This window comes from Schistocerca nitens, chromosome 2 (genome assembly GCF_023898315.1).
Source record: "Schistocerca nitens isolate TAMUIC-IGC-003100 chromosome 2, iqSchNite1.1, whole genome shotgun sequence".
NCBI classification, from domain to species: domain Eukaryota; kingdom Metazoa; phylum Arthropoda; class Insecta; order Orthoptera; family Acrididae; genus Schistocerca; species Schistocerca nitens.
Window position 1 is genome coordinate 313,250,067 of NC_064615.1, and position 22,576 is coordinate 313,272,642.

General features: G+C 42.7%; 1 protein-coding gene across 1 annotated transcript in view; it reads right to left on the reverse strand.

Moving 5' to 3' along the window:
* LOC126236082 (probable chitinase 10) overlaps positions 1–22,576 on the reverse strand; it is a 390,810-nt gene that overhangs the window by 96,146 nt on the left and 272,088 nt on the right. The window contains exon 8 of the mRNA XM_049945145.1: positions 12,168–12,406. Within this exon, the coding sequence (XP_049801102.1) occupies positions 12,168–12,406 (239 nt within the window). The remainder of the gene's footprint in view (positions 1–12,167; positions 12,407–22,576) is intronic.

The window sequence follows — 22,576 nt, forward strand, 5'->3', positions numbered from 1 at the left end:
TGTTTGCAGCTAGGGTGTCCATTTAATTATCATTTCATTTCTAGCAAAGCTGCATGGTCATCCACGGTAACTGTTCTTTCGGGAACAGATACTACCATCATATACAAGAAGTTTTGTCCCAGGCAGTAAGTGGAACAAAGATAACGGCTTTTCAAGTTGTGCGAGACCCTATGAATAATCCGTTCGACTACTTGATATGGTGAAAGCTCTTTACGAGAAAAACGACAGATCTGTTTAATGGCACCAATTTGGTAAACAATTTTGTATCGCATATGTCAGATTATAGGTCATAGCATCAGGTGAGCATCTAAATATGAAAGAGGAAGTGCCGGAAAATACTTGTAGCAAACAATACGTTTGAGAACTAGTACAACTCGTCAGTTCTATCAAAAGAACTTAGTTATTACAGTCATCGATGAAATGTTCGTTACTTATCTTCTTATCAACAGAATTTTCTCTTCTGTTTTGTCAGCCTCTGAAGTATGTTGACCTGCATCCCGTGAGACCCTTCGTTTTTAGCAGTGCGCGATGTCAGTCACATGGTATTTCATTAAAAAAATATGACGTTAACTTGGAGGTACGGTGACCATAAAAACAATCTCAGAGAAGTGAGACTTCTAACTTCACGAATAAGATCACAACCTTATTAATGAAACTCATAAATAGTGTATTACTATCTCCAAAGGAGAGTGTTTATCAAATTATTAAAAATTTTTGAAAGGTAAGTGTACAAAGAAAACTAGCAGACTAATCTACCTGGTCGCTAACCACGTAATTCTTCGTGGCGTGGTAGTCCGTGGTTTACGAATGTACATCAAGTTACCCTGGCACCCTACACTTACATATAAGGAATAACCACATTAATAAGAAACCTGCAAATACTATATCTAATCAAATGATGTATGCTATAAGAATGTAATGTATTACTGATGTGACTTATGTACACGTATCTGTGTAAATTTCCCACCAGTATCGATGGTTGGATGGTTGATCACGATCTCCCCCCACCCCCCCAACCACCCCCCTACCCAAAAAAAAAAATCCTTCCAGTATGCTACATTCTGAAGCCTCAAGGAATTGTCAGTTTGGTAACAGAGGAATGTCTGGTGACTAAAAACTAAAGAGGCAGACCAAGGTATGGTTCCAATAAACCCATTCAGAGTGTTGCAGATTTCAGTAGTTATGCAGAGATCAAGAGTCTTCCAAGGCATACGAGTACATTAGCGGGGTGAGCTCCATCAACACACATTAATGCTGTTTCCATCTCATATCCTGTATGTGGCGTTCTGCCCAACACAGAGAGAGAATATACTTCATTCATTGTCTGTCTTTCTGGGCACTGAAAGTGCCTTAGCTTGGCCGGAGGATATTAGCCCTGACGTACACTCATAAAAAAATATCTTCGTTTAATCGCGTTTGGTTGCAGTTTGGGTTACTGTGATTGCAAACGTTGGCTTTCCAGGAATGTTTGACGAATGTTGTCGACTATTTAAGGATGTTGTCGTCGCCATGCATTCATCACTTTACTGTCACTGTCAGTTCTTACAGTTTGTTTCGGCCTCCACTGCAAGGACTATTCTCATACAAAGTTTTCATTTTAATAGATAGCGAAAGAGTTCTTCCTGGGTTTTAGTATTCACTACACGATTAGTATGGTCAGAGTTTATCAACACCATCTCTCTGATGCAGGTATGTGGTACTGTGCAAAATGGAAGGTTCACTAGAGCGTTGCTCACAACAGTAACATGTTTGCAAAGTTTGGAAGACAAGTGAAGACGTATTGGCAGAAGTAAAGTTATGAAGGGAGTCGTACTTGGATAGCTCAATCGGTAAAGCACTGGCCCTTGAAAGGCAAAGGTCCCAGTCACGAGTGCTGGTCTCGCACACAATTTTAGGGTACCATGAAGATTCATGTTTGTAGGAAGTTTGAGGAGGGAAATGACTTCAGGAGTCCATTCGCTGACATGGTACGAAGTTAGCATGTCCCTCTGGACAATGAATCTTTTCTTGAGAAGTCACCGGCGCTGCTTCTGCAAGGACTGGTGGGTTCTGCAGCAGTCCGGGGGCTGCACAAGAACCAGTTGGTGGCGACGGCCGCATAACTCACGCAGCCGCGGCGCTGGCCTTACTTACCATGGAGGAGATGTCCACGAGAACCGGTTGCCTGCCATTTTTATGAACCAGAACATGACGCCATACCCGTGAGGTCATCGTTGTCGGATCAACCGCAGTGGATCTAAGCCTTTGCCTGCATGTTACCTTTCTACCGCGCAGGAGGAATCAAGATGAAGCGAAAGCGTGAATCGTTCTCCAGGTGACGTCATATCTGCTCTCATCTTTACCGCGAGTTCGGCTAGTCACAAAAAGTTTGTTAGATGGTTGAGAAAAAAAGGATTCTTCATTTATCAGGCACGGAAAGAATGTTTCTACTCAAGAATTTACCAAACTAAAACTTAAACAGAATGAAATACTATCAAAAAAATCATAAGAAGTTTCAATTAAGATTGGTGAGTCAAGAACCGGTTTTCGAGTCTCGCAGTTTTGATGATAAGATCTTGTAACGAGACTAAACACGTGTAATTCTGGAGAATAGTAGATGGCGATATAGCTAGTCAATCGTACTACACGATGCACCTTTTGCTCTTTTAATATTGTGTAACATTGGTAGAGCATATTTTCCCAATGTGAATTCATCGGTTTCCTTCGATGTTTCGGGGTCCATAATCTTATGCAATGTTTATTTATCTTCTTTTATTATGAAAGACTATCTAAAATTAATAGACTTTCAGAACTTAACAAAGTAGCTTTAGTACGCGATGTAAAATACTCTACAAAAGTAATACCTGTGTTAAAAATCGATATGTATTATACTCTGCGTTATAGATGTAAGACTCATGTATCTTTGGTTTATGTTTTCTCTGACTAATTGTAGTAATGGAGAGTAGGTTGTCAGCTTTGATGGAGAGAAGTCGAAAAGTACCTCGTCTCTGATTTAGCCTTGTGGGTTATATGGTTAACGTTTCATGAAGTGTAAAGAAAGTGTCTGCGGTTATTTAATATTGAAGATTACGTAGCAGAGTAACTTTATTTGGTGTTTCATTTTAAAGAAGTTATACTGAATATCTCTTTACGTCATTTTGTGAGCATAGTTAATCCGCATTATAGATAACTTTACTGAACGAAGTAATTATGCAACAGTACTGACTGCATATTGTTCCTAAACACTTTCAAGACTCAGGAAACCTCTCGGCGATATCGTATTGCGTTTATTTTCAGGACAACGAGCAACAACAACAGCAGCTATAGCACTGAACAGAAATACGACCATTGTTTCAACTACGGACTTTCTACAACGAGCAGTGTTAACGAAAGTAGCTCTAAAACCAATGCCTTGCAATTAATCTTAATTAACTCTATGTCTGCAAGATACCAACAGAATTTATCTGAACCTTATTTCGTCGGTTATTTAACAATATTTCAATTACAGGCAGGACGGGGTTTCTATAGAATGTTAATGATTTGAATTCTGACTTTTTGTAGCTACACTACATGGTCAAAGCGTTGTATCAAAAACTGCAGTGGTACCTCTGGTGGGACACTTCCTGTCAGAAATCTTGTCAACTTTCTTCATTTCGTAGTCGGTGTCTGAGCTGCTGTTATCTCTGCGGGATACAAGAGTCGGTGCTTATCTGTACTCTCCCGAATTTGCTGCATAGGCAGTTGGCGAGATGTGTGTTAGAGCAAGTAATGTGTTTTTTTGACTAGTACTGGAGCACGTGGTCTTGGAATTTTGAGATTAAGACTCTCTGCGAAGCATAGCTACACTCTTGTAGCGTCTCTCACTGTAATTTGTGGAGCGTTTCTGGGGCTCTCTCACTCTGAACGAACCCGTAACGAAGTGCGCAAGTCATTTTTGAATTTTCTCTGTCTAATCCGTTAATAAAGCTTGACAGTATGCAAGTCTTGTCTCGATGAGGGATTTGTAAGTGCAGTCTTTCGTGCCTGAATTACACCTCAGTAACCGCGAAGACGTCGTCATTAAGGCACTGGACTTGCATTCGGAAGAATGAGGCTCCAACCACGGTCTGCCCATCCGTGTTCAGGTTTCCTGTGATTTTCCGAAACTGCTTGAGGCAAAAGCCGCTACGGTTCCTGTGAAAAAGGACACGGTCGATTTCCTTGCCTACCATTCCCCATTCCGACCTTGTGCTGTGTCTCTAACGATCCCTTCGTGGATGGGCATTAAACCCTAACATTCCCTCTTTCTTTTTGAATTACAGTTCCTTGGGGTTCCTCCAATGAAATTGAGTCAGTTATTTACCTTCCTCACTGGCAAAGTTCTGTTGTCCCATTCTGTATCGATGCAGACTGATGGTAGTAACCCAGTAGAGAGGACGTAAAAGTTCAAGTCCGTCTCCCGGTCAATTTGTTTTGGGATAGGTCCCGCAGTTAGCAAACATGATCATTTCTTCTTTTCTACCCAGATATGTTACGCTGAAGTTATAGCACTATCTCTAGTGTGTCTGGTTGATTTCTTTTCAATAATAGAAAAAATTACTTTCTGCTGCTTGTACATATAGAATTTTAGTTTTTAAATAAAGCAATCACAAATTTGAAACCTGAATTTTTTTATGTACTTCGTTAACACATGCTGCGTTTTCTGTGGCTTATACTACTTTGTGTGTAGCTGTTTTTCTGTTGCGTTACAGCTGCTTTTCTGTCTCAATTTTTCATATGTAATCAAAGAGAACTTAGTATAAAAAACGTTTTTACACGGCTGAGAGTGTTGGACTGTTGGGATTTAACTTACGAGTATTTTATTCTACGTAAAAGAAGTGTGTATGTGTGTGTGAGTGTGTGTAAAGGGTTTGCTCTAAATTTTAAAAGTTCCCATATTGTCTTGACTATAAAACTGCGCCTCAAAATTGCGCAGTGTCACCGATTACGAAGTAAGAAGACAAGTTGGTGAACAGTGCAAAGTTTTGTGGGCGGGGGCGGGAGTCCTGAATCTTGTTTAGGCGTTAGGCTTTGATAGGTCTCTCCCTCCCCCCCCTCTCTCCCTCTCTCTCTCACATCTCTCTCTCACTCTCTCTCTCTCTCTGTGTGTGTGTGTGTGTGTGTGTGTGTGTGTGTGTGTGGTGCGTGACAGAGTGTATCGAAAGAGTTTTTTTGTCACCAGGCACTGCCAGACGTGGATTAGTCCAGCTTACACGTTTCAGGAAGAATAAAATACAAGTTTACTAGTACCAGTGCTGTGACTAGTTTGATGCGTCCAATCATGACTCCCTGTCCCGTACCATCCTCTTCTTCTCATAGATCTCAGAGCAGCGCATTATTTTTTGGATGTATTAAAATCTCTACCTCACTCTACCCCTTCAGTCGTTCCCTACAGGTCTCCCTCTAGTACCTCTTTTCCGATTCGTTCACAGTCTGTTATTACTTCCATACAATACTGCTGCAGTCGAAACGTTAGTTCTTACAAACGTCTTCCTCCACACGATTTGATTCCCCTTTACCTTTAAGAAAATGCTAAAGTACTTCCTTATGTGAGCTTCATAACTATTTTCCCTACAAAACAACGAATATGGCCAGCCGAACTCTGTGAAACAGTAAAGCAGATGCTCCCATCTTCTCAGTTACGCTTCTCACTCTTTTTCCATTTTTCAATTTGTAATGTAATTTCCTTGTTTTCTCCTTCGTTATTCGTATTCTGCCACGTTTCCTGTTTGTCTCCTTCTTCGACTCCTTCTTTATTGCCCATTGTTGCTAGCGATAATATTTTAAAACTACTTTTTTGTAAGTTGTTTTATTTTCTGCTTTTCATTAACGAACATCAACTACGTTTTTTCCCTGCTGTAGTTACTGCTGTTTCCGCTATTTCTGCCATTATATATATTGCATTCTATAATAGATGGATCTCTTAACAAGTTTGTCGTAAGGAATGTAATGTTACGACCACAGGCACATTCCATATTCATATGTTTCCGAAAGCGTTTGGCACAGTGGCTCACCGCGGACTGTGATGGGTCCATTCTCCTTAGTCACCCTGTAAGATAAGCTATTTTTTCGACTTTTTTGGAAAAACAAATCTAGCAATCAAGGTAAATCTTTGTGAACATTATTTATTGATGCTTTGACAACATCTGATTTTTTTTAAAGAAATTCAGTCATCTGTTAGCCCCATCTGAAGCTGACGGAAGATACTGCGGGCATACTAATAACGATATCTTTCTGAAACTTGGCTGAGTTGCTCCTCGGGCATGTCCACAGGGAGTAATAGGCTGATTTTTTATTTCGATCTATTCATTAGTTATTGCAAAAACCGTGAGCAAGAACACTCGACAAGATTACGTCTTTGTTTCAGACGTCCACCATTTTATTATTTTTTCAAATTTCATAAGACTGTGCTACTTCGTGTGCAATATCCTATACATCGAGAAAATTGTTTGTTTTTTGAATTGAGATAAGATTTGCGGACTGCAAAACTTCGGTCATAGAGAGGCCTTATTCTGAATGGAGCAACTTTAACTCCTCGGATAGGGCTCTTAATGATGATTGAATTTCTTTAAAAAAATCAGAAAGTGTTGTCCAAGAATCAGTAAATAGTGAGCAAAGAGATTTATGCTGATTGTTTCATTAGCATTTCAAAAAAAATCGTAAAAACAGCTTATTTTATAGGAGAACGGACCCTTAACGAAAGTTCGCGCATACGTAATAGGTTCCCTGAAATGTGAGTATCTCGAAGACGTCTTGGGTAATAGAACCCAGAACACTGTCCTCGATGACGACTGGCCATCAGAGACAAGCGTCTCGTAGCGAGTGCTCCTGGAAACAGTGATAGGAGTGATCTTGCTCTCCATATACAAAATTTATCTGACGGCCAGGGGCAGCAGCAATCTGCGTCTGCCGGCCACGGTGGCCGAGCGGTTCTAGGCGCGTCAGTCCGGAACCGCGCGACCACTAGGGTCGCAGGTTCGAATCCTGCCTCGGGCATGGATGTGTGTGATGTCCTTAGGTTTAAGTAGTTCTAAGTCTAGGGGACTGATGACCATAGATGTTAGTCCCATAGTGCTCAGAGCCATTTGAACCATTTGAACCAATCTGCGTCTGTTTGCTGGTGATGGTGCAGTGTACCGGAATGCAGAAGGACACTGCATGACCAGACAGAATTTCTGTTTGGTGTGATTGAAGACAGTAAAGGTAGCCACGCGGTGTAGCCGCGCTGTCGAGGGCATCTTGAAACGGTCCGCGCGGTTCCCCCCGTTGGAGGTCCGGTTCGGGTCCTCCCTCGGGCATGGGTGTGTGTGTCGTCCTTAGCGTAAGTTAGTTTAAGTTAGATTAAATAGTGTGTAAGCTTTGGGACCGATGAACTCAGCAGTTTGGTCCCATAAGACCTTACCACAGATTTCCAAATTTCCAGTAAATGCAAGTTAATGGAGACGAGTAAGAGAAAGAATCCTATGAAGTTTGAATACAGTGTTAGTGGTGTTCTGCTTAACTGAGTCACGTCGGTTAAATATCTGGGTTTAAAGTTGCAAACCGTTGTGAAATGGAAGGAGCACTTAATTTCGACTGTAGGCAAGGCGATTTGTTGACTTCGGTTTATTGGGAGAACTGTAGGAAGTGTACCTCATTTACCTCATCATGGAAGGAGCACTTAATGTCTGCTGTAGACAAGGCGATTTGTTGACTTCGGTTTATTGGGAGAATTCTAGGAAAAAGTACCTCATCTACAAAGGAGATCGCGTTTAAAACACTAATGTGATCCATTGTTGAGTACTGCTCGATTATTTGCGGTCGCCACAGTTCAGAGGCGGGCTGCGCGATTCGTTAACGCAAAGATTACGGAGATAACTCGGGAAATTTAGAGAGCTGGTATTTGTAGCTTATTGTAGAACGATTCTGCTGTCACCAACGTTCATTTCTCGTAAGGAACGCGAAAACAAGATAAGAGTAATTAGGGCTCTTATGGAGGTATATATACAGTCGTTCTTCCTCGCTCCACTTACGGTTGGAACCGGAAAGAAAACGAATAGTACTGGTTAAGTGTTACCACCTGCTAGTACCGTATACTGGGTTACGGAGTGTGTTTGTAGACGTAGATGTAAAATACCTAGTCAGGTACAAGCGAGGGCTTTATGGCACTAATCTTGACAGTACTAATAGATAAATAAACGAAGTATCCCTCCAAGTTTTAAGAAAATTACTAAAATTTTAATTTTAAATGTGCGAGCGGGACATTGAACAATTTTTTCTCCGCGAACAGTTACGGTGTAAGTAGTAAGTACATGCAATCTCAGCACTCAAGGCTTCGCTGGTGAGACGATCTTGCAGCCGGAGCCTGTGAAGCGAAGCGGATGTGCCCCACAGATTCTTTGTTCACGAGGAGGGAGCTTTTCGGCGGAGTATTCTGATGACCTCACGATCGCTAGCCACCACCACCACCACCACCACCACCACCACCACCGGTGCCTGCAACGGCGCTGACTGGCGTCGGTCACGCGCGCAATTATGCCTATGATGTCACGCTGCGTGCACGCCCCGGCCGATATTGCTTTCACTCGCCGCGAAATACGTTAATTAAGCGTAATTGGTCTGCAATAATTCCCGACTTCCTTATCACGCCGCGCAATCAGAATCGCTGCCTAGCATTGCGCCGGTATGACCAGTTCAGTTCAGCGGATATGCAACAGGGCCGGTTACGCAGCTAGCACGACTGCAGCTATCATACACCAAGCGTGTTGCGTTGCACAACTCTGATTTCCTTCTCGTCCACTTTACTAATATCAGATTTTACACTGATTACATGTCGTCTTATTTTCCTCCTAGCCTGTACAACCTACTTCGGTTTTGCATGGCATCGATAACCTGTTTCGCACGTTTCACTCTCTGTTTCTGTCTTTCCTTTTGGCCTTCTCTTACCATGTTCTCTATTCCTGAATGTCCTAGAATGTTACCACCCCTTAACCAATCCTCTGGAATATAGGAGGGTTATAGTCTATGTTCCCAAAAGATACTATAATTATTTCAGAGGAAGAAAGGAGAGGATAGCAAATGTGGCATTTTTAAAGGAATTGTCCAGATATTTAGTCGACTTAATTTTGAGAAACTAAGAAAAACTTCAGTTAGGAAGCATGGACAAAGATTTTGATCATTATCACCTAGAATAAGCGGCTAATGCCAACCCCTGCGCCTTCTCATTTTTTGTTTTGGTACCGATGTACCACAGATTTATTATGTCACATCCTCTAACACCATTGTTTCCTACTTCACGTGTTCCCTTATTATTAATAATTCCCTGAAAACACAGTTCAGAGACTTCCGGCTTTATTAGTAGTTTCATCTCACACTGGAAGTTTCATACTCGTACTATGTTAACCTCGAGACTCTCTGCTACACAAACTGCCTCTTTGGTTCATGGACATTATTTGAATACGTCACGTCCTATTGAACACAATTAAAAGTTAATTTCCCCTTTGTTAATCCCCTATTGCACAGACTTAAGTTTTCACCAAGCTGCTCCTCTAGAATCTACAGTTTTTCATTTGTACTTTTTGAAAAAATCCTTACTCATTTTCAGAAAAGGGGCCGACCGTATTGACACAATCGTGGCGAATATTGTACGGTAACAGCGAGGTTCAAACCTTTGGGACTTTCACATCTTCCCTTAATCACTTCAGGCGAATATTCAGGTGATTCCTTCTGAAAGGCTTTGGAGACTACTTTTCTTCTATCCTCCTCTGAATAAATCCTCCATTTCTGTTGATATCGATGTCGGTTGGGCAGCAAACGGAGATTTTTCTGACGCCAATCTATGCTAAAAGGCAAAAATTAGAGATGTATGTATCTACTTACAGGCTGTTTGCGACATGACGGCGAGACCTCAGTAAGTCTCATACTGTGGTGCATTGAATTATTCCTTTCGTGTTGATTTTTGAGAGTCTAAGAACGCAGAAGGTGTCATTAACTGATAAGTGGTAACGCTCTGTCCATCACGACGTGGGAAGTAAAATTGCTGGCAAATGAATATTCTTAAATTCTTGTTTAAGGAAATCAAATTTCTCGGAATATAGAACTCACTACCGAGAATGTCTCTCACAGGGTAGACTTTTCACGAAGCTCTTTCCCGAATGCTTTATTATAAATTTCTTCGACCGAAGAAATAGAGGAACGAATTGGAGCCAATAGAAAAATCGAAAGATTAGCAGCTATGCCTTAAAAAACACTTAAAATCATAATTATCAATTGAATTTGATATTGCAATTAGAATGGTAGCAACTGGCGTTAGGGTGCAATAGGCCATTAGATTATGCAGCTCATAAGGATTTACCTCTGGAACTTCATCAATGGGACCACTGAGCAACATGTAAGCAGAAGTTGTGACAGAAGCAAGTGAACACAACGGTGTGAAAGGATGCATGAGTTTCTCTGTGCAGCTTTTACCCGCGTGTAGAAGAGTTTAAGAGCTACAATACTGTTTATGGGCAGAACTCAACACAGGTTCAGTAGATTTTACATTCGAGAAAGCCGTAAAATCTGTCTCCAAATATTTGCCCCAAGATCACTGTCTTTTTCCGACTTTCTCGCATCGCACTGTTATACTCCTCGGTATATTTGTGTCATGGAGATCCAGTCACCGGCCGGTTTGGCCGAGCGGTTCTAGGCGCTTCAGTCTGGAACCGCGCGACCACTACGGTCGCAGGTTCCAATCCTGCCTCGGGCATGGATGTGCGTGATGTCCTTAGGTTAGTTAGGTTTAAGTAGTTCTAAGATCTAGGGGACTGATGACCTCAGACGTTAAGTCCCATATTGCTCAGAGTCATTTGAACCATTTTTAGATCCAGTCACGGAACCAAGAACATGAGAGATTTCGCTACGATAAAACTGAAAAAATGAAGCTGTCGAGTAACGTCAGAGCCGCTAATATCTTCTTGACTATGTGTTTCTTAAAAAATTTTCATCGAAAATAAATGGAGCATACTGATCCATTCCAGACTTTGCTTTTCTCATTTTCACACAGACGATATTTTAAGTAATACTGAAACGTAATTTTCTCTGAATTTAAGATTTTCTCCTACCAGTTATGAATGAGGGAGAGAGGGGGAAGTTGAGGACAGGATCAAAGTAAGATCCAGCTAGAGCAGCGAGTCGACACGTGCATCTGGTGGTTGCACGAAGCATTCGACACACTCCTCGAATTTCACAGTACCTGAGGTCATTAGGACCACATTAATACTTTTTACGTAATCCTCTTATACTCCTGGTATTACGCCAAGAAGATGTCATGAAGTCGCTGAACTTCTGCTACCAGAGATTATGTCGCTCTCTATGACGGAGCAACATTGGTAACAATATTGATTTCATTGGACAGTGGATGACTTAGTTTATTTCTCTGTTGCCTTTCAGCATCGAGCGTCATCAAGTGCCCATTTTCAAGCACTATTACAGCTGCAGCCGCTGTCCCGGTTAAAGTTGCTGTTATACGCTCTAATTTCCACTGCTTCTTTCATGACAGAATCCCTGTAGGTAGATGCATTGAAGTAACAATTCCGTTTCATCGGATATAAACGTTTGTTTGTTCAAAAGGATGTGATCGCCAACAACGTATTTGTCAAAATCGCGATATTTTTGATGTGGTGTCGTTTCTCCGAGCAGCGTTCTGAAGTCGTTAGTACTAACTGACCAATGCGACTGCTGCCACATTCATGTGAAATTTTATAAATTTCAGGAACACCGAGACCGAGGCTGTCTTTTGTTGGATGCAGCGTCTCTTTAATTTAATGGTCGGAACGTGAACTGCATAACTTGTACATTAATGTCTGGGACTATTTGGAAAAGCAGATGAAGCATAGCACCCGACATCCCCGCAACTTGGTAGCGCTATGGGATCTATCCATTAATGTTTGAGTTCACCTTGGTATGGAGTATCTGAGGAAACGTAGCGACACCCTTCCTCGCCAAGCTGGAGCCAGTATCTAGCCCAGAGGCGATGCTACAGGGTAATAGCTTCAAGTCTCCTGGTGGTGAGTAATTTTTTGTCCGGGGTATTTATTTCTACCAGAAGGTGCAATAATCTGCCTCACTAGCTACCCAGAACGTAACAGTAGAGGAACGGCAGACACAGTGAATGGGGAGTGTAGTTTGGGGTGATGCTGGTTACCACATACCTGATGGCGCCGATGAGGGGGTACTTGACGCCGCCGCCGCACACGGCGCCCGTGAAGTCGTCCATGTCGACGGTCCACACCATGGCGCCGCCGTAACCGCCCTCCTTGAGCCACTTCATCTTGTGGCGGATGGAGCGCTCGTCGTCGAAGCCGACCCACTGGTCTCCCATCACGGCGTACGGCACCTTCATCTCGTCGTCCCAGATGTACGTCGCTCCTTTCTTCAGCATATCACACACCTGCAAGCATGCGTTACTTATTTAAACGCTGAGTCATGGAATATGTGTACTGTATAATCCTAGGACAATCCACAGGACTGGTCCATCTTCCTTATTCACTCCATTTCCACGAAGCTGGAAGTTTAGACATATGCTACAATCATCAGCCGCCATCCGCAGATCAGAGTACATAAATATGGTCCGTAGTGGACTGCATTTTTTATTTAATCGTACGATTAGCTAATCTGACAGACAATGTAGTGCTTTTCCACGTTGGTTTTATAAATGCTTGACAATGACAAGTAGTCAAATTAGCTAATTACACGATTAAATAAAACTCACGTTATAGCCTACTACAAACCATATTTACGTTTATCAAGCATCTGGAGGCTGTGGATCGCCATAAATACAAAATTTCATAGTAAGAGTGTCATTCAAGAAGATGGAATCAAAACATATTTTATTTATTTATTTATTTACACGTCAAGTTCCGTAGGACGAAATTGAGGAGCAAATTTCCAAGGTCATGGAACGTGTCGGTACATGAAATTACAACATAAAAGTAATAACAGAAAAAAATAAAATGTTTATGAACCCGATAAAAGTCAAGCCATCAGTTTAGGTAAACGCAATCGACAATACAACAAGAATCAGCTTAAGTTTTCAAGCAACTCCTCGACAGAGTAGAAGGAGTGACCCATGAGGAAACTCTTCAGTTTCGATTTGAAAGCGCGTGGATTACTGCTAAGATTTTTGAATTCTTGAGGTTTCTGCAAAAGAGTTAAGGAAGTCCGACCCAAATGCAGGTTTGATTTCTACCGAGTATTAACTGAGTGAAAGCTGCTAATTCTTTGGAACAGAGGAGGTATTGAATAGAATTGGGGAGAAGAGAAATTTGTCGCACAACTTGACTAGAAGAAGGTATCGATGGGTAGGACATATTCTGAGGCTTCAAGGGATCGCCAATTTAGTATTGTAGGGCAGCGTGGAGGGTAAAAATCGTAGAGGAAAACCAAGAGATGAATACACTAAACAGATTCAGAAGGATGTAGGTTGCAGTAGGTACTGGGAGATGAAGAAGCTTGCGTAGGATAGAGTAACATGGAAAGCTGCATCAAACCAGTCTCTGAACTGGAGACCACAACAACAAAGCTGATACTGTTAACAAGAAATGACAGTAAGGAATATGTATATTGAGAGGCCAATGTCAAAATATCCAGACTCTTGAAGAGGGGTCGACAAGAGGTTCGTGAGCTTACACCACTTATTGCTCGAACTGCCCTTTTCTGAGCCAAAAATATCCTTTTAGAATGGGAAGAGTTACCCTAAAATATAATACGATATGACATAAGCGAATGAAAATAAGCAAAGTAGACTAATTTTCGTGTAGAACGATCACTCACCTCAGATACCGCTCGAGTAGTAAAAATGGCAGCATTAAGTCTTTGAACTAGATCCTGAACGTGGGCTTTCCATGTCAGTTTACTATCTATCTGAACACCTAGAAATTTGAGCTGTTCAGTTTCACTAATCACATGCCCACTCTGTGAAATTAAAACGTCGGGTTTTGTTGAATTGTGTGTTACGAACTGTAAAAACTGGGTCTTACTGTGATTCAGCGTTAGTTTATTTTCTACAAGCCATAAACTTATGTCATGAACTGTTTATCTGAAACCGAGCTAATGTTGCACACAACGTCCTTTACTACCAAGCTAGAGTCATCAGCAAACAGAAATATTTTATAGTTACCCATAATACTAGAGGGCATTTCATTTATATGTATAAGGAACAGGAGTAGACCCAACACTGATCCCTGGGACAACCCCCACTCGACCGTACCCCACTCAGATCCCACATCACAGCCATTCTCAACACTTTGAATAGTGAACTTTCGCTGTCTGTTGTTAACTTAAGAGGTGAACAAATTGTGAACTACTCCCTGTATTCCGTAATGGTTCAACTTCTGGAGCAATCAAACGGCTTAGTTAAATCAAAACAGATACCTAGTGTTCGAAGCATTTTGTTTAACACAGATAGTACCTCAGAGGGAAAAGGGAATATAGCGTTTTCAGTTGTTAAACAACTTCTAAAGCCGAACTGTACATGTGATAGCAAATCATGTAATGTAAAATGATCAATTATCCTTAAATACTCAGCCTTTTCAATGACTTTAGCAAACACTGATGGCATAGAAATAGGTCTAAAACTGCCTACATTTTCCCTTTCTCCCTTTTTATAAAGCTGCTTTATTACTGAGTACTTTAATCGTTCAGGAATCTGACCATTCCTAAAGGAAAAATTACAAATATGGCTAAACACAGGGCTAACATGATGAGAGTTATGATTACTTTAGATGTCTACTGTGAAACTCTGAGGAAAACTTAAGCGAGCCATTCAAAGCAAACATCGCTGGCATCCTGTGTTGTGTATCCATATGACAACATTCGTCTTCACAGAGCCCGAAAAACTCTAAGGGATTTTGAAGCAGTTCGAATAGGACGTTGTTGATCAACCCCCATAGTTGGCACTAAGTCATTTTCATCCCCTCGTTCACATGGAGAAGTGGCGTCAGTAGCAGGATCTCGATGAGAACGACGAATTACAAAATGCTGTGGAAAACTGACTACGTCCATAGGCTGCACAATTTTATGAAGAAGCAATTTGCAAATCAGTGAAATGCCATGTCAAATGGTTCAAGTTAAATTTTGACTATGTTGCTGAGATACCAGAAAGCTGCAATTTCAAGGTGTATGTATACTCTAAGGAAAAAAACACAACGCACCAAGAACAAATTATCCGAATGGGAGTGAAATCGGTAGATGTGACATAGGTGTAGAGACAAACAATTGAATAAATTTCAGAGAAATTGTTTGATTTATTTAAGAGAAGGAGCTTCGGAACTTGAGCAGGTCAGTAACGCGTAGGCCCCCATGCATGCAGTTATTCGGCTTAGCATTGATTGACAGAGTTGTTGGATGTCCTCCTGAGAGATACCACGCCAAATTTTGTTCTACTAGTGTGATAGATTCTCAAAATCCCGACCTCGTTGGAGGGACTCACCCATAATGCTCCAAACGTTCTGAATTTGGGAGAGATACGGCGACCTTGCTGGCTAACGTAGGGTTTGTCAATTATACAGAAAAGTACGAGTAGAAACACTCGTCGAGCGCGGGTGGGCATTATCTTGCCAAAGATAAGCGGAAGATGGCTTGCAATGAAGGACAATGAAACGGGACGTATAATATTGTCGACGTGCCGTTGTGCTGTAATGGTTCCACGGATGGCAACCAACGGGTGCCCTCTGTGAAATAAAATGGCACCCCAGACCATCACTCTTGGTCGTCTGGCATATGACAGGTGATAGGTTGGTACCCCCCGCTGTCGGGGGAGTCTCCAGACAGGTCTTCGGCTTGGAATCTCATTGAGTGGAGTAGAATTACTTTCACTGGTCAGCGCGACAGAATGTCGTGCAAAGAGGCTCGGCGATGCAGTCATGGACTGTGCGGCTGGTCCCGGCGGAGGTTCGAGTCCTCCCTCGGGCATGGGTGTATGTGTTTGTCCTTAGGACAATTTAGGTGAAGTAGTGTGTAAGATTAGGGACTGATGACCTTAGGAGTTACGTCCCATAAGATTTCACAGAAATTTGAACATTTTTGAAAAGAGGCTGGGGTTCGATTCTCGGGTGGATCGGAGATTTTCTCCGCTCAGGGACTGGGTGTTGTGTTGTCTTCATCATCGTCTCATCCCCATCGACGCGCAAGTCGCCGCAGCGGCGTCAGCTAAAAAGACTTGCACCAAGAGACCTGGTCTACCCGACGGGAGGCCCTAGCCGCACGACATATTCATTTCAAGAGAATTAGGCACGGTATCCCTCAGGAGCACATCCAACAACTCTGTCAATTAATACTAAGCCGAATATTTTCTTGTATAAGCGCCGGAGGTGGAGAATAAATCATCTGATTTTTGTGAAACTGTAGTCTTCTATTAGTCTGTCCAAGTACGATATATCTATCGATTTACTTCACATTCGGATAATTAGTTCACGGTGTGTCATTTCTTTATTCGTCTTAGAGACTAATAAAAAAAATTTCCACGCTAGGTTTTTATTTACAGCGACGTGGAGGTTACTTTCCAGACCGCCCTCGTGTAAATATTCCAGAACGAATGCCGTTATAGACAAACTGACTGGCCGCGCTGGCTCCGTGTTTGATACAAGGAAGCTGAACGTGTCAGGCTGGAAGAATGTGAAAGCCATTGACGTGTCCTTCTCCCGCAGCTGAGGCGAGCCGGGCCGCGCAGGGCCGTGAAGCGATCGCGAACAATCGCCTGGGCGCTAGGAGAAATGGACCGCGGAGCGGCGCGCAGGATCACAGTGTGCAGCGGGCGTGTCCCTCCCTCCCTCCTATTAGGACGGCCGCAGTGAATAATGCCAGAGTGTCAGCCCAGCAGGAAAGCAGCCGCTGGGCCGGCTGGATGTTTCGGCCGCTTTCTACAGCCACTCATTTGCCACCTATATTTTATACACCGTTCTTATTGGTCCTCGCGGATGAATTCACTTCTTTTCTCTGCGTGTTACGAGCTTCCTTTCCCAGTTACGAGACAAAATGAAATAGACTTGAGCGCTTACGACCGTACGTCGAACTGGAGATACAATCTTTAATACACACTTTCTCGAGAAATCGAAATAAAATTAAGAGCCTGTCGGTTACGGCTAGGCTGGCACAGCGGTGCACCGAACACATTCAGTCGAGCAGTTGAGAACATGAAATATTCCAAGTGCACTGTTACTAGGGGCGTGGCTGACACGCTTGGTTGCGGTGCCAAGACAGCTTCAAGTGCTCGGTAAATCATCTATCCTCTGAGTACTGAAGGCACGGATAAACCACTTTTTCCGCCACTGAGTCATGCTCCCATAGTAAAAATCGTATTTGTTGGATGGATACGTGGAAAGGATGAGAAACGAGCTGTGTACATTCGCTTTATACTTGCCATTGAGTCCTACAGCCTCATTTCCGAACCCGCCGTCTCCGTACGCTCGGACAATCGACTCGCGAGTCTAACTCTGAAAACTCGTGATTTGAGTCTGTTGTCGGGTACAAACGGACTATACAAGCGTAGAAAGAAGAGAAAACACCCAAAATCGCAAGTGTAACCGAGGATTATGCTACGTACTCAACCGTTGGGCGTGATGATTATTATACGATATATCAACTGATCGAAATGTGGGGCTACAGAAGAATGCTGAAGATAAGGTGGGTAGATCACGTAACTAATGAGGAGGTATTAAATAGGATTGGGGAGAAGAGAAGTTTGTGGCACAACTTGACTAGAAGAAGGGATCGGTTGGTAGGACATGTTTTGAGGCATCAAGGGATCACAAATTTAGCACTGGAGGGCAGCGTGGAGGGTAAAAAGCGTAGAGGGAGACCAAGAGATCAATACACTAAGCAGATTCAGAAGGATGTAGGTTGCAGTAGGTACTGGGAGATGAAGAAGCTTGCACAGGATAGAGTAGCATGGAGAGCTGCATCAAACCAGTCTCAGGACTGAAGACCACAACAACAACAACATATCAACTGAATAACGGATCAGTAAATAGTGAAGACATGAAAAAAGTAAAGTTATTTCAAGAGTAATCGCCATAGCAGTTAATGTATTTATTCCACTCTGAGACAAGACTGTCAACGCCGTCAACGGAACCATGATCGTAGCCAGGCGTGCACTTCTTCATCCGAAGCAAGTCAATAGCCGCGAATGTCTCGTGTGCCCACCGACAAGTTGTCAATATTCTTTCGCGTACGCTGCAGAAGTTTCGCCGGGAAGCCATTAAAAATTGTCCATACAGTCCCGATTTCTCCCCGTGCGTTTTCCTGAAGACACGTATTTCAAAAGTGGTGAGAAGGAGATCTTTGTGATCAGTTACTAAACGCAGTACGGGCGACTGTAAGAATTCGATATACTATTTACTTTCATGTTTGGAGGAACAGACATCAATGACGATTGAGAGGCGTCCGAAATTAATCCGAAATAAATTCGTTGAACTGTAATATCTTGGCATTAGCTCTTTTGGACATAGCGACATTGCCTATTAGTGACTTATCAAGATTTGTGCCAGACCGGGACTCGAAACCGGATTTCCTGCTTCTCACGAGCAGCCGCCTTAACGACTTCTGATATTCGTGCGCGCTTCCCGGACGGACCCAAACTTTCATATTAGAATTATATATTAATACCTTCAGCTGCTGACGTGCTTTGATATATATCAACGGGGACAGGTGAAAATGTGTGCCCCGACCGGGACTCGAAGCCGGGATCTCCTGCTTACATAGCAGACGCTCTATCCATCTTATCCACCGAGAGCACAGAGGATAGTGCGACTGCAGGGACTATCTCGCGCACGCCTCCCGCGAGACCCACATTCTCACCTTATATGTCCACACACATTCGAATGTAGTCTGTCTACATCGCTATCTACTATATTACTCTACATTTATAACTTAATAGGTCACTAATAGCCAGTATCTCTATACGCAACACTGTTAATGTCAAGATATTCGCTTACAGCGACTTTATTTCGAAATGGCTTCCTAAACATGGGAGCACTTCCTATTTCTGCAGATTAGTGAGTTTTCGATAAAAAGAGAGACCTAATAGTAAAGCGTGGTGCCATTATCTAGCAGAAGGTAGTGTTAGATAAAAGGGGTATACTTGATTGTAGGATACCACACGTCTGCTTTGAGCTGTGACGTAACTGCGCCCTAGCGTAACGCGTTGTGTGACGCCATCCAGCCCCTGTGTGTATGTTTTGGGGTGGAAGTGAAATGCTGTTGCAGACGGCAAGGTGTATCAAGAGCTGGCGTGCTCTAGCGGTTTAATTATGTGGCGGCGATGTGTTCGTAAAGCATGTTGTTGTGTCATTTAGCGTGCTACAGTCGTGATGTGGAGTGTACGAAATATCTTGGCGGCACAATGGAATATATTGTGCAGAATGTTGTCTTATAAGGCGCAGTACGTCGTCACTCTTAGGTGCCCACGTAACCACTGAGTAAGTGGATTAATGTTTTTAGTTAAATGACGGGAGATGCTAAGTGTGTCAATGTTCATTAATATATTGAACTCCCTTACGATGTTTATCGAAAACTATTTTGTCGCGGGTCTTGTCCTATCCAACTCCTCATTCGTCGTCTTCACTTCTCATCATTCACCGTGCGTACAATTACCAACTGCAATTCGCAAAAAGAAAGCCGACAACTCCGTAAGTGCACTTTTACTCTAGGGTTCAACTCTATAGGTGAAATGAAAATTGGGATATCGGTTTCTGTAGCTATGGGGGGGGTGGGAGGTGGGGGTTATTGGTATCATCCACTAGGACTGAGCTGTGTAGGTGAAATGCAGATTGGGATACCTGCTCTTGTGTGGTGGCGGGGAGAGGAGGTTATTGGTATACTGGTCTGGGGTTGAGCTATAAAGATGGACTGGAGAGTGGGATACTGCGACCTTATGCTGTGTTTTGCATCGTTTTGTAGGGTTTTCTTTTTGGCAGTTTTGGCTATTTTTTTTCTTATTTTCTGGCAGAGTGTTGCGTCTTTAACGGTGTTGTTTTTATTATTAAACTTCTAGTTTGTCCCGTTCCGAAATCTCTTTTTTCGCCCGGCTGACCCAATAATTTCACTGTCTTTAGTTAGTGTACTGATTTGCTTGGTATTTCTATTTTTGTGGGTATTATGATCGATGTCATGGTTGTCATGTTGGATACGCTCGAAATACGGGTTTTCGGAAAGGTGATGACGTCATTGGTACAATCAGACGGGTGGTATCACAGTCTCCAGTAACTCTGACATAAGTGATGAGCTTGGCTAGTGTTAATTCTTACCAATTATTTCATTTTTTTTCGTGCAAATTTTAGAGTGAAGTGTTTCTATGACACTTTCCCTATAGACTTTGAAATGTATTGCTGTCTTGTTGTGTGGAGATTAATGTCTGAAAATTTTAGGACCCAGCTAAAGGCAGTATACTGAACATTTAGCTGTCAACATACTCCACCGACCGAGTCTAGGAACTCTCCTGAAAGTAAGCTAAAGGGCTTTTAATTATTGGCTTTGGAGTTCTGAGAAGTTTAACCTTGTGCCCCAGGTAAAAGTGACGCTGGAAACCCTTATTGAAACTAACAAAGACGCCGCACCTACTCGTCATAACCGATTTCGTCCCAGTTTATGTTATATGCAGGGCTTGTAGAGAAATGAAAGTGACAGAAGAGGAGCTCCAGATGGCCAAGCGTTTAGAAAAAAAATAGCATTTTTCTTGGAGTTAGATGAGACATGAGCCATTTACGTTAGATCGCTCCAAAATGCTATTTTCTCCAAACACTAGGCCATCTGGAGCTTCAATTCACGTCACTTTAATTTCTGGCCAAGCCTTGCATCCATACTACAAAAATCCAGTGTGTGTGTGTGTGTGTGTGTGTGTGTGTGTGTGTAAACCACTGGGCCGATCCCAACGAAACTGGGTATACATGCCCCTTACTGTCAGGCGACAGTCACTGTAAGAACCACGTGCCTGTCATATTTCAGGAAATATGACATCATAAACAATGAGACGTGTGAAAAGCTGCCGCATCATGCATGAAGTGTAATATATTTATTCTTTACTGCTAAGACGCCCCTACAGTCGATTCAACTTAAGGAAACCGTTGACACCTAGCAGCGCTTTTGACAGCTTTCAACTGCGAAACGCAGGTGGCTGTAAGCGAAAATAGCTCTCATCTATAGCGTTGTGAAGAGGTGTTGCCATGGGGACGTTTACAGAATCGCGTCGTACACAGGGAAAGCAGCTATACTCATTTACTTGTAGAATGTGCATAATTATTTGTACGACTGTTTCATACTTTCAAAGGTATTTCCACAAAGACGTGGAAACGTATTGTTTTCGATATTACACTAAATTATGTCATTGTATGTTGCTTTTTATTCTGTCTGTAATGCTCCACAGAAACTCCAGGTGAGTTAGCAGAACGTGTAAACAGAGACTGATTTATGGTCGATGGGACTGCACAATGTGTAGTGCGGGCCCATATAGTCAAGATGGACAACTCTCGCAGCGGAGGTGTGGAATAGCCTCGACCGTGCTGCAGCATCCAACTTCCTATAAAATCCGTACCACGCAAAAATTGACTTCGTGCTTAATAAAATGAGTAGGTGACGTAATTGAATTGAAGCCTCACCGCCATGCGATGCAATATTCATCGAGTAACCCACGTGCACAGACTGTTTAGTATATGTAAAGTAGATATATAGCCGTTGGTCGACTACTGTCGTCAATACACATAATTACCACAATTCTAATAAAAAAATGGAAAAATAAATACCCCGGCAATGTCAGGTTTATAGGCTAGTATAAAAGAAACTTGGACGAAATCAGTAATGAAGTATAGGCGTGGTCCCGTCCTCTGCAGCCAGATGATCAGTCCGGATCCACTAAGAAACATTTTCAAGTGAATTCCTGCTGCAGCACGTCGCGTAATTTGTTTCGCTCGCCGCACATCGCCAAGAGCACTTGCATTCCGGTCGCGAACGTGAGTGTGATTTCGCGTGACTCCACAGAAGCTTCGAGAGTGGACGGATGGAACGTTTCAGCATGTCGAGCATCATCAAGCATACGATGCCATCAGCAGACGCTGGGCGTAGTGCACAAACTGAAATGGACTCTGAGAGAGAGGACGGCATAAAGCCAGTGGAAACGTAGTGTCGTGTCGTACAGAGATTGCCACACCAAATTCGAGAACACATATCGATATGACGGACTTTAATGAAGTCTTCCTGCAATCCGCAACGACGTATGAGCGACATTTCTGAAGACTGAAATTACAATAAAACCCAGACCATCAGTTGCTTACAGGCGTTGATAAATATCAACGGGGACAGTTGAAAATGTGTGCCCTGACCGGGACTCGAACCCGGGGTCTCATGCTTACATTGCAGACGCTCTACCCGACTTTTTTTATTTTATTTTTTTTTTTTTTGGGGGAGTGCAGCGCCGCTGCTGTCGCCACGGCCGCTGCCGGTAGCCAGCAAATGGATCCCGGAGCTTTGCCGCATACGGCGTCCAGAGGAGGACAGTCTGCAGGAAATCTGCCGCAAAATCGTTACTGGATAAAATTTTGATATCGGTGTGTCAGAAAGCGAAATAGATGAA